This window comes from Gavialis gangeticus, unplaced genomic scaffold (assembly GCF_001723915.1).
Source record: "Gavialis gangeticus isolate Ggan-Ray unplaced genomic scaffold, GavGan_comp1, whole genome shotgun sequence".
NCBI lineage: Eukaryota > Metazoa > Chordata > Crocodylia > Gavialidae > Gavialis > Gavialis gangeticus.
The window spans coordinates 108,369,359-108,388,646 of record NW_017729024.1 but is presented as its reverse complement, the minus strand read 5'-3'; the positions used below and the strand labels follow the sequence as shown (position 1 = coordinate 108,388,646).

Below are 19,288 nucleotides of genomic sequence, written 5' to 3'. Positions count from 1 at the left end.
TCCGTGCTGGCTGTTGTTGGGGGGCCCCTGGCTCCAAGAAGTAAACCCCCTCCTTCATCACCCCCATTATGGCAGCACTTCGGTCCCCATCATCCCCCTCTGCCTCTCCTCCAGCCCCTCAGTCCCAACTGTTATGGTGGTGCTTTGCTATCTCTTCCTACTTGTGTAGGGCACTCTGATTAGCTGCTGAGACAGCCAGTCAGAACACAAATAAAGCATTATGGACCCACAAACAGCCGGTCTTAGGCTTTTATAATATTAGAATTTGAAGGCCATTTTATTGTTTTAGAGTGGCGTAGCAACTTCAGTGTGAATACTAATCAGCATTTCCTGTTATCTGTTCCTGGTACCTTAATCTGACCCACCTCAGTAGATTCCTGTTTCTGCACAATATTGTCATATGTTCTAATAGACAACCTCATTGGCAGTGTCAACAGAAAACTTAGGGAGTTAAAGGAAACAGAGACTGAAATATTTTCATAATTTTAAATAATGGACTGTTAAATTCAGGATTGATGTCTTTATCCAAGACATGGAGTAGTCTGGTCCATTCACTTCATAAATATACTTAGCTTTAGTTTCAGTCAGGTTGCATCACTCACCAACAGCACAAAAATAAAATTCATTAAAAATAAACAAAATCAGATTTTGGTAGGTTGAGAACATATTCAAGACACCCAGGTTTCACTGAAACAATAAAATTCTTGTGCTCCAGTACAGTAGAAATGATAAATTTGGAGTAGCAAAAGAGCTGTGAATAATACTGGTTCTCTGATATCCCTGGCTGCAGAAATGATAGGGCCTACTATGGTTTCCACATTCCAATGTAGTATGACAATACTATAGTGTTATGAGGCCTGCTGGGATTTCCATAGTTTATTGTACAGTATCTTTACATTAATGAAATTTTTGCCCACAGTAAGAATGAAAACATGAATGAAGAAATGTTTTTATTACATTTTTCTTCCTGGCATCATCATTAATAGCAAATAAGGTGACATTATTATTTTTTTTTTTTGTTTTCTCAAATCATCTCCTGAGGCACACTCAAGCCATAGAAAGTCCATTCTAATGTTAGGAAACAGTTCAGCAGATTGATTTAAAGCTGGGCACTTGGGTTACTTTCTGATTGGTTGGCAGGAGTACTAGAACTGGTAGCTTCTAAGCTTTCTTGGAGACTGATAGTTTCACCTTTTACCCCTTTCTAATGACTGCATGAATGAAGGAGACCACGATCTGTTGTATGTCATTTCGGAGCTCTACTGCCATACTAGCATGCTATTTTTCTGAGACTCTGTAGTCTGACCTCTAATTTTTATACATTAAATTTTAGTAGTCATATGCGATAGAAATCAATTTAGCATACATGAGTTATTCATTAGTGATTTCAAGCGTGGGTGTGTAGGAGGGAGAGAGAGAAGGTGTGGGAAGAGAGTGTTTGAGTTTTTTTCCTTGTATGTTTTCAATGTCAAACAAATATTTTTGATTTCCCCACCCCAACTTATAAACAGGAATGAAGGTAGTAAAAGCCGACACCAGCATGCAGACCCTCATCAGCTTCGCCAGGAAGATTGTGATGCTGTCTGGAATGAGCTGGCGTATTTCAAAAGGGAACACAAAAAGCTATTGATTGAAAAGTGAGTTTCTTTCTCAAACAATATACACATGGAGAAACATGCTAGTGGTTTTCTGAAGTTTTTTTTCTTTGTCCCTTGAAGGCCACACAGAGGAATTCCTGACAAAATTCCAAAATTAAACCCTTTTCTACCAAAAACAGAAAGGAAAAACATCAGCTTTTTTCACCATATCAGTGACAAGTTACAAGTTTGCTAGCACTAACAGAAACTGTATTGCATGATCTAGGGATTGTGTTAATTAATGTGGCTCTCATCTGTTGGAGGTGTCGCTCTTCATTAGCCTGTATTTTACACACTGCCGTGCTTCATTTTTGGAATGAGGTGGTGAGGGGATAACCTAGCCAGCCATCCTTTTTTGATCTCCTTGATACATACGCAATGCAGAATGCCTCAGCTCTCTTGGTTCCCTGCCCTGTCCTGCTAATCCCAGCTGAGCTCATTATGGTGTAGCCTTGCTGCTACTCTTGGAGCCAGAGCTGTCCAAGCTAATTACTGGTAGCAGCAGAGCTGCCTGTTAAGGGTCTGGTGTGGATCTGCTAACATGGTCCTTGGTAGTGACCTGCAAAAAGCACGAGGGACTTGCTCTCTTTCTTGCTGTGCACTGCCTGTCCTTTGGGTTTAGTGCTGATCCCTTCACACAGCTCTTTTAGCTGTAGTAAGTGTAAAACTTGGTGAAGGAAACTCTTACTTTAGAAAACATACAGTTTGCTGCTTTGATCTCATAATTCATAGAGTATTAAACTCAGCCTGGCAAAGTTAGAAAACTTCCCTTTATACTAGACAAAAGAAAGTTAGTACAGTATAATTATCCTTTCCTGCTATTTAACAGTTGTTTTAAGTCAGGTTGATTTTTGTTGTTTAACCATCAAGATACTTACGGAGCTTCTCTTCAAACTTGGGTTAGGTTCTGCCTGTTAGCAAGACCGCATTAAGGAAAATACATTTTCCAATTTGATATTTATACGTATCTACTCTGTTGTACTAAGTATAAAGAAAGGCTACAATTATAATATACTTTTGTTGAAAGTTAGTTCATTTACTAGTGTGGGTGCGCAGTTTATGTATCCAATATGTAATATTACCTCTGATTTCATTACATGCAGCTTCATATGATCTCTTTTAGTGCCTAGTATTTACAGTTGTATAACTGTTCTTCTCAGCGTACTTCTCACATTCCAGTTTTTGTTTGTTTAATGCATTTATTTTGATTTGTACAGGCAACAATCAGGAAAGGTCCCCCATATCTTGCTATAGATGCTCTTTGAGAATTTAACATGTAACTATATAGGTACTCTTGTAATCCTCAGTCAGTCCCTAATCAGCATATCCAGCACAACCCGTAGCATCCCATTAACAAAAAAGTGCTGAAGATTTCCCACCAGAGCCTTTCCATCCTTGCAAAGCCAGGGGAAGCAAAGGAGCCATGCATGGTGCATGCCCAAAAAGTTAAAAAACGTGAGTGATTTCAGTTTTTTGTGGAGTTAAGTAATAAGCTGTGTGGTCTTCATAGGGAATGCCTTACTAGCTATCCCATTTCTTATATCAGTCAGGAACTTTCACAGACCAGGACTGTCAGCATGGCACAGAGGAGGAGTTGAGCTCTTCACTATTTAAGATGTATAGATCAAAACCATTGCCTTAAGTTTTACTTAATACTTGCTAAATTGCTCCTCTGATTCCTGGAGGATCTTTGACCTAATGGGCAGTGGTAGTGAGTTTCCCTGAAGGGTTTATTTCACATTTGCAGCCAATTTTAGGTTATTTTTTGTCAATTAAAGAAGTAAAGAAAATAAACAAAATCTCATATTTTGTTTTATACAAAGCTTCCTATTATTTGTTCTGATTTCACTCAACCTCACTCAAGCAAATACCTGCTGGGACGTGCAAACTCACTAAAATAAGAAATGCAGCATTTGGTCCAGAGTGGCTTCGTGGTTCTGTTTATGAAGGAGCTCTTTTTATACATTTAGATTCTTTCTTCAGTTGCATGAATAAAGGACTTGTCCTCAAAGAAACTTGCACCAGTTATCTAGAAGTGTGATATTTAAAACCAATTTAATTAGTTAATCCAAAAGTTTTGTGGCCATATTTACATACACAGAATGTATTGATTTAACTTAAACTGATTAAGAACAGGTTTCAGCTAAACCTATGCCACTCTTAAACCCAGATAAGTATATCTACATATGATTTTTCTACTGGCTTAACTACATTTGTTTAAAAAATGTTTTCTAAATTTAAACAAGAGCAACAAGGCCAATATGTGGATGTTAAAAAGGCAAGATATTCTTTAGATGAGACCTAGATCCTTTTTCTTTCTTTTTAACAATTGGAAGTTCTCCAAATGAGGAATGATAGACAGAATGGACTTTTATCTGGAATAATGTCCTAACTGCATGTAGACCACTCTTCAGATAATTCAGGAGGTATACTGACTCCTTATTGGAGCTAGTATCTGATGGTTCCACTGACCTTTTAACAGGTGCTGCTGCGTGCTATGCAACTTTTAAAGACTAGGACATTTGAACATATATGGATTTAGAAGACATTTTTTCTTTGAAAATATTGACTGAAGTGCTTAAAATACAAGTTCTCTAGATTTATGAGGTGCAGAATGCTTGAGGTATGGAGAATATTGATGGATACTGAATCTGTATACCAGTTTCTTTTGATACTGAAGCCTTGTTTAAAGGAGAAGAGAATTATGAATTTTTTTGTACTGAAATCTGTTTTTGCTAACATAATTTTTATTGCCAAGGGATGTACCACAGCACAATTTTACAGCTGATATATTTGCTGTCCATTATGTATGTTGATCCATGTTGACCCAGTCCTGGACCTGGAATCCCAATGCCATTACCTGTGTTTGTTGTAAACTCAGCTAGTGAGAGTTCTTGTTTTATTGTGTCCTTTGTAAAGCATAGTAAATATTTACTGTGCTATCTAACACTTAATAATAATTTTAAGGCATGATTTGTAATTCCCACTGAGTGTCAGGTGTTATAGTTCAAAGTGCCACATTTATCTCTGAATATCTTCTCCAGTATTGCAACCTATTACACTTTTTTTATCAGTAAAATCTGGTCATTATTGGTACCACGGTGTTCCTGTGCATGTGTTATTATAAGTTTCTCTTAACCCACATCCTTTGAAGGGGTTAAGATTCTTCCACTGTCACTTTAAATGACTTCCATCCTGATAGGATTACTGAATAAAACTCGATGTATACAGAAAATATTTTCATTACTTTACTTTACTTGATGTTTTTATATCTTCTACATTTCCCTTTTTTTTTTTACTAAGGTAAAGTGCACTATTTCAATCAGTGTGTCAGATGTGGATAGGAAGCCCTGTTTTACAATGTTTGATTTATACAACCTCTTTCTTATCATCCTTTGGGATATAAAATTGATTTTGTGTAAGAGTTAAGATTGTTTTGAACCCAGGACCACTAGAGGGAAAAAATAAGCATCACTGGTTCAAGTGACAATGCCAGTTTAAAGTAACAATGCCAGTTTGAAGTATCATAGCTCTTAAACTAACATGGCTACTCACTAAATGCTTGTTATCCTTAGAAAGCTGGGAATGCTTCAGGTACTACCTTGTAAACTCCTGCCAGTATTTAAGGGATTGGAGAAGAAACAAAAACTGTACTTGGAATAACTGTCTTCAAAGTACATCTTTTATCCACTTTATTAAAATGTTTTTGTTGTGTTATAGAATGTTAATTTAATAAATATCTCAGTAGCCCTGCACAACTTAAACAAAAGCTAATGAGTAATGCAAGTCAATGTAGTTGCAGGTAGAGTGTATATGGCCTTTTATTCGTTCCTGAGCCATGGGGGTCACTCTCTTAATGCACTGTGTGATGCTCTTCAAACACCATGTTGCTCCAGATGTTAAATGCCATTCCAGTTTTCGTATTCAGGATCTGCTTGAGCCTGCTAAAGTTAAGCAGAAACATGGAACTTGATTATTTTCTTTTCCCCTCAAGTAAAATAGAAAAGCAGCATCATACTCAAATGGACTTTAAAACTTCACTCAGGAGGATGAACCATACTGCTAGTACACAAATTAGTTTTTATTCAAGTTGTTAATTAAGTAGTATAAAACAAAAAAAATCTTCACAGGATTAACATTTAGTAGCAACAAAATGTTGGAAAATGTTAAAATACATACAACTTTTTTTAAGGTTCAACCTTCAGTATAACTTTCTACAACTGAAAGTCTTTAGCTGACTGAATATTTTACTGATTAATCAAGTTTTACCAGTAGTATAGTTTATATTTTAAACAAATCACCAGTTATATTTCAGCCATAAACTTTATCAGCTAAATGAAGCAAATATGTTACTGTCTGGGCTAAGGTTGATTGGGCAGGTCTGATGGGACTAATGACTTTGCACTCTTAAGCCATTTTCTGGCAATCTTGTGACAAGTTTTCACCAGGTGTTGCAATTACTTAATAAGTTTTGGCTACCAGACAAAATGTTCGATTCACTCTATATTTTGAAATTCTTTTGTGTAGTGTTTTTCCTAATTTAACCAGGCTTTTCTGGTACAGTGATATAGGAATCGTCTCCTGCTCATTTTTGAAAATACATGTATTTCCTGTTAAGTCCCTATAAGCAGCTTAATCAGGTGTTAATGTTTCCTCAGATGTGAAGGGTCTGGGTCCTGTGGGAAAAATAGTGTGTAATCATGTCCTTGAAGACAATATTGTAATGTACAAAGGGACAAAATTAGGGCAGAAAAGGCAACTTTAATTCTGGTATAGTCTGGTACATTTAATAGGGAAATGGGATCTGATCCTCGAACCCAACAATTGTGCCTCCCAGCATGCCACATGTGCATGGTGGGATGTGTGATTTTGGGAACAGGGATCAGATTCTAATGGCACTGTTATTAGTTAACATTGCAGGGGAAGCCTGGAATCCCAAACAGAAAGTAGGTGCTTGATGTCAGCCAGTGCAGTCCTGGGACTGGCAATCAACTGATTATTGGTACCACCACTGGAACTACACCAGAGCTGGTTCCTGACTCCCATGTGGTCCCAGGGCTGGGGCTGACAACCAGTTGATTGTTGGCCCCAGCCCTGAGACACACTGGGGCCTGTTGTGTCAGCTCTGGTTATCTTGGCATATGTTCAGTTTAAGGTGCAATGGAAACAAGCCACAAAAGTATTATGCATCTTTTGTCAAATACTTTTGTGGCAAGTTTCCCATTTTGTCATCATATTAAGTCCTTGAATGTGTGGCAGGGTTACTATTTATGGTGCAATTAACAGGTTAATCACGTCTAAGATTTAACATCTTCCAGGGGCCTAGGTCTCAAATGTATTACTTTGCCATATCTGGGAAACTGCCAGTACTCCTCCAAAGTAGGCCAACCTACCATCTATAAATCAAGCTGTGGAAGGAGAGTTCACTCCCTTTTTCTTTATTCCTAGTTTGCCCAAACAAAGCCACTTCCCTTATTAGGTGGAGATGGGGAGGTATTGTGGGGATACGCCTTTCCTAATTTTCAAGTGTTTGACTTCGCAGTCTAAATAATGCCCCTTTTCTTGGCATACTTGACATACTATTTAAAGGAAGAGACAATATATAATCCTGTTTTGTATGGTTGTAGCAACCCGTCTACCTTGACACATCTGTAGGGAGTTGCATCTACCCTCACCGGACATGCACACACTGCAAGTGTATCATTTTGAGGCTGTATGAATTTTGGGTTAATAAACTGTCTCAGGTTCTCTGGTTCCCCTATCTAGAATCTTGCAGACAGTTTGTGCCTAAAATACAGCAGTAGTTTATACTTGTTTACCACTTTTCAATCAATAAGCTGATTTTTTAGACCCAATGAAAGGAGGTAAAGTGACCACGTACAATTCTAAGCAGTAGGTTCCATCTTTCATCATCCATCTGTAAGCTATGAACTATATGACTGGGGCTGTTAAATTATTCCAGTCCTTAGTTGCTGTCGCATCTTTGGTTTTCCAGCAATTATTAATTTGAAATTTAGTTCAGAATCACTTTTAATAAGCATAGTAGTATTCTTTGTTGTTTTTATTTTGTGGCTAGATGTGGTGGATGGGACAGTTGCTTGTAACTTCTCTCCTGAATACCAAGAATGGTAGTTAGCCATGTTAGTCTGAAGGCAGGGCATTCATTCATTCACCAAGCACATGGATATGCAAATAAGAATACAAGAACGTATGTTTCTAAATCTCAAACCTAAGAAGTAAAGATAAACAGATTAGAGAATCTGTATGGCCAAATGCTGGATTCCCCTAGTTTGCAAGCTTTTGTGTAAAATTTCCAGGTTTACAAATTTTCTTCCAGGAATTCTGAATTATTTGAACATGATCAAAATATAAGTACTGCTAGTACTTTTTGCTTTACTCTTTCTTTTGGCAGCATTATCCCTAGACATATGTAATGTTTTTTGCTCTCTTTCACAATCTAGATCAAACACCTGCTCCATGGTTTATTCTGACCTCCCAGGGCTGTCAGTTGACACACAAATATACAGACCCACAAAAGAGCATATTTTGCTTTTATTGTAGGAAAATGTTCCTGAATGATAACACTGTTAGAACAAAGGAAAGATTTTTTGTCAATTTTTTCTTGGATTTTATGGCTCCAAACAGCTATTTGGTAAATGAAAAAATCATTAGTAGCATAGTCATGTTTCAGTCCCCCTAAATTATGACATTTGTTTAAGGGGTATTTTCCTCTGTTTTAGCCAGGCCCTTTAAGAAAGTAGATTTAGTCCCAGTGTATTCTTGTAATAAAGTAAAAACAGAACAGTCCTGATACCTGACCATTAAAGGAATTCACAGCATTGATCTTCCTTGATGAAATAATAGAGCTTCTGAACAAGTGGTTGGAGGACAAAGCAAAAAGATCCAAAAGTTTGCTGTTATCCACAATATGCATAGTTTCTTCGGAGGAACCAAAGTTATCTAATTGCCAGGCATACAAGGAGCCATCCCTCTGAGGTTCAAGGATGGAAGAATGTTGTTTAAAGACCGCTCCACCATCACTGCATGGTGGAAGAAATACTTTCAGCACCTTTTGCACCAAGATTTTAATGTCAAAGATAATGCCATCAAAGCCATTTCACAACACACCATTAACGACTGGCTTGCAGATCCACCAACCTAACAAGAGGCCTTGAAAGCCATTGAGCAGATGAAGAGCAACAAAACATGTTGTACTGATGGAATTTGTAAGGATGGTGTAAGAAAACTGTCTCACTAACTACATGCTGTTATACTGAAAATGTAGAAATACGAACAGATTCTCAGTGACTTGAGAGATGCCAGAATTGTAACTATAATCAAGAAAGGATATAAATTGGATTGCATTGTCATTGCACTCCTGTCCAGACCTAGGAAGATCCTTGTCTGCAAACTCCTCAGTAGACTCACTCCCCTTGCAAAGCAACACAGAGATTTTTACGTGACCTTCATTGATCTAACTAAGTCCTTTGATTCAGTCAACAGAGAGGCCCTTATGAGATTTGGATGCCTGCCAAAATTTGTTACCATCATCAGATTTCTTCATGATGACATGACAGCAACCATCCAAAGCAATGGCTCAGAAATGGACCCCTTTAGCATTAAAATTGGAGTCAAGCAAGGATGTGTGATTGCAACAACACTTTTTTTTTCCATTTATATTGTAGCTATTCTACATCTTATTGCTGATACACTTCCATCTGGAGTCAGCGTCAGATATTGTATGGACAGGAATCTCTTTAGTATCAGCCAGCTGCATTTCATATCCAAGATAGCAATCACTTCTATTGCTGATATTCAGTACGCTAACAATTGTGTTGTCTCTGCCCATTCACTTGAAGAGTTCTAAGTCACTCTTGGCTGCTTCTATGAAGCATATGAAATTTGTGGACTCTTCATGGACTGTCAACTTCACAAAAACCAAGATGCTTTACCAACCTACTGCAAACCAACCAGTGGCTTTTCCACATATTAACATTAGACGGCAGTCATTGGAGAACGCTGAGCATTTCACCTATCTGGATAGTCATCTTTACCAAAAAATTAACATATGTGACAGTATTTAACACCAAATAAAATCTGCCAATGCTGCCATTGGAAGTCTCCAAACTTGTGTCTTCAATGGCCATAATATCATGACGCAAAGCAAACTTCTTGTCTACCAGATGGTTGTTATCCATACCCTGTTGTGTGTGCATCAAACCTAGACAATATATCAGAAACACTAGAAAGCCTTGGAATGTTACTGTCAGTGGAAATCCTCCACATCAATTGGAAGGGCAGAAGAGCAAATGCCAGAGTTCTGGCTCAAGCAAACACCACCAGTCATGTTTAAATGGCACCAACTTTGTTGGATAGGACATGTCATAAAGATGTTATAGGTGAGAGAAACTAAGGGAAAGCTGTGACCTGACATCACCAGGATCCAATCCTTTCTCTTAGAACTGTTGGCTATGTCTGCAGTCAACCACGCAGATCTTGGATTGGCCTCTTCGGTCATCACTGAACACACTGAAGACTTTCTTATCTACTGGAAGACTGTCATCCTTGTATTGAGGAACTGCTGATGCCAACAGTTAGTGATTCTGTTTTTGTTACTTCTTTTTTCCAGGAGTCACTTATTTACATCTTGGTTGGGATAATTCTCTCTCCCACATCCTGTGCTGAGCTTTGGATATTGAAGGAAGTTCCCTGGAATGCCTCAGGTCTCCATATTTCCCTAAGTATCTGGTTGTTTTACAGCTAAGAGTTTGAAAAGTCCTTTTTCCTCTTAATCTAAGAACCTTATCAACAACCTCTTTAGCTTTCTGTTTTTGTACCTGACCTGGTCCCTCCCCAAAGTACATATACTTTGGCATTTTCATTGACCCAATCAAATTTAAGACCCATTCACCTGAGAGCCATGGCTACCTCTTGTGTTCATAGAAAACAAGATTCCCTGATTGAATTCTGAACTCTGCTCACACTTTCATAGGATTATAGGTTATCTTATCCAGCCTCCCACCCAGAGAAGGATCATCCCTGACTAAACCATCCCAGGCAAGTGTCTGTCTAGCCCATAAAATCTCTTGACAATTTCCAGGGATGAAGATTCCACAACTTCTCTAGGTAGCCTCTTTCAGTGTATTTAACTACCCTCATAGTCAGAAGGTTCTTCCTAATCTCCAAATGAAATTATCTGTTGCAGTTTGAGGCCATTGCTCCTAGTACTGTCACCCACAGCCACACAGCTAAGTTTGTCTCTAGCCACTTCATAGTTGTCCTTCAGGTATTTGATGATTGTTATTAAATCCCCCCTTTGACTAAGTAATCCTAATTCTTTCATCGTTTCCTCCTAAATCATGTTTTTCAGGCCTCTGATCATTTTTACCACTCCTCTCTAATGGACGCTTTCTGGTGTCTTCACCACAGTGCAGTTACTGTTTATGCATGGCTTATGATTGTTATGATAATACAAGCAATGTTCAAATATGCATAAAGATCCAGCCCCATTTTAAAAGTAGCTCAAATTAAAGTATAAACAAGTATTTTTTTAGCCTCACTTTCCCATGCCATTAACTGTATCAGACACCTGGGAGAAGATAAAGCTTTGGATTAAACCAGGAGTGGGTAATTATTTGGGTCGGAGGGCCACTTAAGGAGTTTTGGTGGCCTGTTGAGGGAGGGTTGGGAGGTAGGGAGATGCAAATTGAGCCTATCTGGTCCACTGGTCACTGCAAGAGCCTGAGGAGGGAGGATGGCACCCAATGATGCTCCACTGTGCTGCAGCCAGGGTTGGGCTTGGCCACACAGAGCTAAGCATGGCCAAGCTCCATCCCCTGCCCAGCTTCCTGTTGGTGCTGTACAGTCCTGGCACCTCAGCCGCCAGCAGCCAAGCCTGCACAGGACAGCGTGTAGAGTAGCTGTCCTGCCCACCCACCTACTATGGTGAGCCGCTGCTGCCTCACCACACCAGGAAAGTTGGGGGTGGCTGCTCTGGGGGGTGGGGGGTGAGTCTCCTCCATGGTCGGCATGGACTCACCTCCTACTGGCATTGTGGTGGCAGTGGCTCATCGTGGCAGGTGGGTGGGTGGGATGGCTACTCAGCATCCTGCATCATGACCCATCCCCTGTTGGCCCAGCTGCTAGTGGCTACAGTGCCAGAACTGCACAGCGCCAACAAGAAGTTGGGCCTGGTGGTGGGGATGGGGATGGATGTGTGGGGGTGGGCAGAGGAGTCTGTGTGCTGTGTGGCCTGGGCCTGGCTGTGTCAGAGTAGAGCAGCGTGGGACACAGCCTTCGCTCCTCAGGCCCAGTGGTGGCAGGCTGGCTGGATAAGAATCAATTGGCAATTCAGATATAGTCCACAGGCCATATTTTGTCCACCACTGGATTAAACCCTTGAGATCAGCATTTTGAGATGTAAATAAAATAACTGTTGGATTTAGTTTTCTGTATTAACTGGATTCAGCTTATTGGTTGTTGAAAGAAAGCTAAGACCAGATGGAATGGTTGTACATACCCAACTAGTAGAATAAGGATTCTTCTATCAGTTTATTTCTTAGATAAAATGATTGCATAGTAATCCAAGGACAAATAATGGAAAATAATGTTCTTTGCTTGGATGGTTTTGATATAGACCACCATGCACTAGAGAGTCTTGCTTTTGCCATTCTTTTTATTGAGGTGTCAGGGAGTTGCAAGAGTCTATCTTTGCCACACCCCATTAATAGGTGATGAAACTTTAAGAGTTTCAGGGTAATGATTATTGATAGATAGGGAGTATTTCGTTAGATTGCACCCTCCTAGAGAAGTGATGATAGGCCACTGGTGGCGGAAGTTAATTTGATACTGACAACTCTCAGGAAAGGAAGTCCTTGAAGATTTTGAGCATGAAGGAGGGCTTAAGCTAGTATTTATGTAGTATTATTTTTAAATTACTTTTTTTTGTTAATAGGGCCAGATTCTAATGTGTGTGGAAGTTTTGTTTGGAGCTGTGTGGGGGCTCCCTATGGTAACTACAGAACCGCTGACAATTAAAAATGATGAGTATTAGGAAATACAGTTCTAACAATAAGGCATGTTATGCACAAGCTCTAGTTATATGCAGATGGTATGAGCATCTCTCATATCCTAGTAACTTGATAAGTAAGCAACTATTTGTTATAGATAATTTCTTGCTGATGCCTAGTGATAAGTTGAAGTAATCTGGTTGAAAAACTGATGCTATAATTTAATATGTTACTAATCTTGGAAGTATGAAGTACTTGGGTCTTTTGAAAATACCCAATAAAAGAGGTAATAACTAAAAGCTTAATACCACTCTAAAGCAAAATTTGGAATGCTCTCTGATAATGGGAAGAGAGCATAAACTGTCATTATGGGTCAAGGTCAGTACCTTTAAAAGTGAACAAAATGTCCAGCAGGAGTTAGTGTAGATGGCTATTAATATATGTTTTTGTATTTTAAATTAAAAAAATTGTTCCATAATCAAGATTCTCTGTCCTCTTTCTGCTCTCTGGGTATATGTTACTAGGAAAAAATGCCTTTTATCAGAGTATAGATAATTATTGGTAATTTATTGATTGTCCTATTCATGGTATTTAGAACACACATCCATTGGTCTGTGAAGCGAAGTAGAGTTGATAGGATTCTATCAGTTGTTAGTGTGTGTTGGAAGTCTTCAGTGACTCCAGAATTTCTGCCTCATTGCACTGGGTTGCAATTCTCTGTCAGCTATAAAGCTTGTAGAAGAAGCTCTCAGATATTTTTATGTGCAAAAATTGAGAAGGAGCTCTAGTGCAGATGTATGTTCAGAAACTGAAATGCGTAGTTGTATTTTGATCATCTTTCTATTGTTGCCATATTTTAAAAACATTTTTACTTAAAACCCTCTAAAAGTGTAGAACTTGAAGTTGTAACTGGCTTAAGCCAAAAGTGATTGTCACATGAAGGGAAATGTTCAGGTATTTTTTTTAAGTACATAAAAGTTGGTTCAAGGTGGTGGATCACAATGAAGTCATTATCTCTGAAATATGACTTCTTTTTGAAGTAATTATGTGCTAATGTCTGATTTATGTTATATTGCTTGTCATCTCCAAACTGAATATTCTTACATATTTGTCAAATGTTCTGCTGGTTACCTGTTCTTATAGAATTTTGCATTATTGCTTCAGATCTCTAGCTTTTAATCTGTTGTCCTAATTTACCCAGCAATAGTAACTTGGTTACCTTCTCTATCTTATTATTATTGTAACTGGTTATTCTTTCTAACATTTTAGCTGATTGGTGCTGAGGATGATCATATCTTTCTTTCTTGCTTTGGATGGGGGAGAATTGACGTTTTAATTTGGAGAAATTGATTTGTCAGAGGATTTTATTACTGTAGGAATAAAATCATCTTGGTCTCTTCCTGGAAGTATTCAAAAATCTCTTTCAGCACAACCCAAAACAACTGAGAAATGTTTGTAAAAATATTGCTAAGTAGACTGCATGAATCTTAAAACCAGCTGAAGGTAGAAAAGCTTTGCCATGCATTCAAATCTTCCTCTATGCTCTTGTGTTATGAATACCAGCTAGTCAGACAATGTTTTGTGGTATATTTGTGAAATGTTCAACTCACCAAAAAAGAACTTTTTGACATTTGTTATTTGACTTGGAGTCATAACTAGAGTGGTATATGTACTTTACTTTACAAACTTAGCTATACATTTTTAAATCATTTTTTTTCTGAGAAGAACCCATGTTTTCAGTGACTTAAGTGGGAGTTGGACTTGGCATTGTGATTACTCCTTACATAGTTGCCTTTGATTATCCTAACACATATCTCACAAAGCAGATGGTGTATTTTCTATCCAGTCACTATGATTCTAATTTCTTTAAAAAGTGCTTTGAGAGGCATTTCCCATAAAACTAAATCTGTTATATTTTAATATGGCTGTGCTAATATTTGAGGTCATTTCTAAATATTTTTGAATCTGTATGTCAGGCATCTATGAAATAGTTTGTGTGAAAAATAGTTAACATGCTTTGTTTCAAAGAATAATGCTAAAACTGCAAAAAGCCCAAAGGAAATGAAAATAAATAGTAAGTAGATCTTCAATCAAAGCAGAAACCAAAGTTTTGCAGTGTTTCAAAAATCATTTATACTATTTTCAAGTAAACAAAATTGACAGAAACTAGTTCATGTGAAGATTACATCTAAGGTATAAGTTAGGTTATTATTAATTAGCTTCAGCATATCACAGATTTAAAAATTGTTCACCTGCTGAGTATTACCATTACAGATATAAAGCTTAGACTTTATTAAACTTCATTAAATTCAAAATTTAACTGAATGATTACTTATTAGCAATCTTGATGAAAAGAGGACAGGTATTACCAGTAATGAATCTCCTTTGCCTGCATGGCTACAGAGAGAAACCTGTTTTATGCATATGGTCAAAGACTATCCTGTACAGTTTTGTTTTATTATTATTATTATTTTTAAATTATGTTTATATTTTATTTTCAGTTCTACTTTTCCTATTTAATTCAGTTGGTGCATTACTGTTTAGGATTTGATCTGTGGATTTTTGACATTTGAAAGCCCTGACATGCATTGTTTTTCATGTCAATATATACAATTATTATACAGTTATCATGTCAGTATATACAATTACATATGTCAATATATACAATTACCACTTTAGCTAGTAAACAATCATGTAAGCACCCTGTGCAGGGCCCATCCCCAACTCACCTGCCATGTCTTGATGATATCCAAAAGAATCAAAGGGAGGAGGTTCAGTGATGTAATAGATGGTTCCCCATTGGGGTACTCATGGTTCGGTCATGGCTGACTTGGGGCTCCACCTCGACTACACCCTGTTCACATGACAACGTTGGTGTAGGGACATTATGGCCTCGAGTAGCTGCGTATCTCTGGCTCCATTCCTTCATCACAGACTAGAGGTCCATCGTCCAATCCTCCGTCAGGTCATCCCAGGGTATGATGAGGGTGTACACCAGGCATCCTCTTCACTGCCTACCTTTGCCCTAATCCCAGGGCTCTCCCCTACCCAGATGGAGACCTTATGTCTTGACCCAGTGGATCTTATTGAAAAAAAACAAGATCAAAAGAAAAGAAAATAACCAAAGGGCTGCCTGTGGGAGGCTGCGACAACCCTGAAGCTACCTCCCTCCTAGCCTTCCTTTTCAGAAGTGATAAGGGAGCTGAGGGAGAGTAGGGAGACAGACAGCAGCTCCCTCTCTTCTCCCAGCCCTATTTCATTGCTGGTGAGTGTTGCAGGGCACTAAGGTGCCCTGCTCCATTACAGAGCTGAAACTGCTAGGGGAAGAGCTCTAGCAGTGAGTTGGGAGCCCCAGCTGCTGGTTACCAGGGCAGCTAGAACGAGCTAATGGCCCACATCTGCCAGTGGTCAGCTGACCAAAAGGGGCGGGGCCTGGCTCATATATAAACCCCAGGGCTGGGGCCAGGAAGGCAGTTCCCTGCTGGCAGCCAAGGGGGAAGGAGCTCTCCCAGAACAAGCAAAGGGGAGAGGCCTGGCTGCACAAGCAGCTCCTGATACTGTTGTGGGATAGAGTATTCCCCGGTAGGGTTTGAATGACGTTATAGCCGGGTGGCTTAAATTTGTTACAGCCCAGGGGCTTGTGTTTTGTTTATTGTTGTATAACACCGGTGGTTTGGGTGAAGCTATTAGGGGATGGAGGAGACCTCATAGGGCACCCACGGCACTGTGGGGACCCCAGCGCCAGACAAATCACAGCTCTGCCCCTTCATATTAACTTACTCATTCCTTTTTTCTGATAATTCCCCCAATGTATTTTTATTTCCTTTTGATGCCCTGTGATAGGGATCCATCCCCACGCCTGTCTAACAGCGGCCTGACCATCTGTCTCTGGGCTACCTGCCACACCTTGATGGAACAATAATTATGATGGTACTCAGGTGGGAGGCTGCCCATTTAATACCCCAATGCCCTAAACCTCCCCTACACAGTGGCCCATGCTTCACAGATGGTATAAATGTCAACCAGTGCCCTAGGTTGTTGGGTTGGCTCACTCTCTGTTGCTGTGCCTCTTGGCACTGGGGTCTGCCACCTGGTGCTGCACCCCCGGTGCTGAGGCCCGATCACCCCCTGTTGCTGCAACCCCTGGTGCTGGGGCCTTGCACAGTAGTGTGCCCCACTGAGGCCTCCTCCTCCGCAAATAGCCTCAGCCCAGTCCACCAGAAAAACAACAACATAAACATGAGCCTGTGGGCTATAACATAGTAGAAGTCCTATAAGTCACACTCTGGCTCCTTAAAAACTCCAAACTGCTCCTTGAGCCTTGAGTACCCCCCACCAGCTCTGGGTACCTTGTAGACTCCTGGAGCCTCATCAGCCACAGCAACAGACTGGCCAGCAGCCACAGCATTCTGGGGTATTTCTGCTGTGCAGGAGCTCTCTTCCCCTGGCTGCTTGCCAGAGACCTTCTCCCTGCCAGCCTTGGCCCTGGGGTTTATATGTGTCCAGAGGCCTGTCTTCTTCGTGTCAGCTGACCAGCCTGGGTGGTTGGGCTGTTAACTCCTACCCTCCTGGTGCTTGGTGTTCCTATAGCTCTAGGTCTTAAAGGGGAAGCCCTGCCTCTTAGTAACAGGGCTAGGGTTCCCTGTTACATGCCCCTATGCCACTTCTCTGTTCTTCCAGAAATCACTCTTATAATGCCTTTTTCTATGCTGCTTTTTTTCTGCATGGAATATTATCCCTAAATTGAATCGTAAGGGTTTACCCTCTTAGACTTCAAATTTGCCAAGATCTATTTTCTGTAAAAGGGGTTGCAAGAATAGCCATAACTTCTGGTTGCTATCAGAAGAGAAAATAGGAATAAAAAAAGTGCTGTGTGGAATATTAGAAAACAATTTTAAAAAGAAAGGAACTGGAAGAAGAGAAGTTCTTTGTTTGATGTTAACTCTGCAGTGTTGTGTATCCTGTAAATTTTCTAGTATGTTGCAAACATAGTTAACCTGAAAAAATCTGGCAGATAACACATATATGCTCTTTTACAAATTAATATTGTTGTGAAAAACCATAAAAATGACCTGAAAAGGTCATATGAGAATAGAAAAAAAAATCCCTTAAAACGTACTTTTATAAGGTATGAAATAGATTGCCTCCATATTTTTAAAAGTAATCTCTAATCTTTTTCCATACTTGGAAAATTATAAATTGGTTAGAATTTTCCACGTGTAGAATTGAATTATTAGGTTGTCTTAAAAATTAGTTCTTTGCTTTGCTCATTTTGGCAAGAAACTTAGTGTGCTTAAATAATTATATCACTTCATGGTTTGACTTGTTGTTGGGTTTCTCCTACCAACAGCTCTTAGAAGAGAAGCTGCTTATCAACTGTACAAAAGTAGCATCTTTTTCTCTATCATTTGGAAGAGCCTAGTGTAATATACAGGGAAGGATTAGTCTGATTTTTAAAGGAGAAAATTAAAAAGAATAGTCTTGTTAGTTTTTTTTTTTTTAATTAAAGCTTATAATGCTAGGTTGTCTTTTAAAGTGAGACTTGTGGAAAGATCCTATTATTGACACAGTCAGTAATTCCATTGAAATGTCTTCCACATTAAGCATTGTTGCTTTCAATATTTGGGAGATGAGTGAGGATGCCCTGAGGTTAAGAAGTCTTTTTCCAGTTGCATGCTTTATGGCTGTAACCAGGAAGGACAAGAAAAACTCCTTGTAGAAACAACTGTCCTAGTAATGAAAAAGTCTTCAGAAGGTCAGTCTCTCAGTTTCAGTTTGCCCTGAACCTTTTGAGATGCTATAAACACCTTGCCCTTGGCCCAGGACTTGTTCATTCAAACAGAAGATTTTCCACACAAAGAAAGCTATTTTAGGTACGATCAAAAAACAAAATGCTTGTCTTTTCTGTTGTTTCATTTGTTAGTTGAAATGGTGTTCAGTTATCAAGCATGTCATGTTTACACTCATGGTAACCACAGCCTCCTAGCTTCTCTTCCAAAACAATAGCGGGATATCTTATTCACAATATCTGAACTTCGAATCTCCTCTCCTGCTTCTGAGTTTTCAGTAGGTTATAGTATTTGCACTACCACACAAGAAGCTTGCTTTTGATCCCTAGAGTGAAGGGATTGCACAGGCAGTACACTGCTTTCTGGATAAGGGAGGAAAAGTGCCTCATGTCATCAGAATCCCTTTGGTCAGGTTAGAATCAATGTGGAAAGCCTTTTAAGAGGTTGTTTCCCAGATTTAGGAAGGATGATTTCTGTGACCTGGAGCCTTCAAAAAGGCATTAATTGGTGGAGGTAGGGGTAGTGAATACTGCATTGTGTCCCCATAATAAATATTATAAGACATGTTTTAGAGCTCTACTTATATGTCTTTTAGCAGAGGGATTATTGTTATGGTTATATTGGAGCGGATATCCTACATTAGTAGGCATGTTAAATAATATTTGCTTAAAGGTATGAAATAGGCTTGAGTGTTGGGAAATATTAAAACTCACAACTGTAATTTTTCTACTACAAAATTATCAGAATAGTTTTGGAACAAATTACAGAAACAGCCTGGGGCTGCTTCATGTCCTTGTCTTCCAAATGCACTCATAGAATCAATGAGTCGGAAGGGACCTAGACAGATTATCTA

General features: G+C 39.2%; 1 protein-coding gene across 5 annotated transcripts in view; it reads left to right on the top strand.

The window, feature by feature from the left end:
• Positions 1-19,288, top strand: part of CNTLN (centlein) — a 474,592-nt gene that overhangs the window by 236,748 nt on the left and 218,556 nt on the right. For all 5 annotated transcript variants that reach the window (XM_019517543.1, XM_019517544.1, XM_019517542.1 and 2 more), the window contains one exon: positions 1,512-1,637. In XM_019517543.1, coding sequence (XP_019373088.1) covers positions 1,512-1,637 — 126 coding nt within the window. The remainder of the gene's footprint in view (positions 1-1,511; positions 1,638-19,288) is intronic.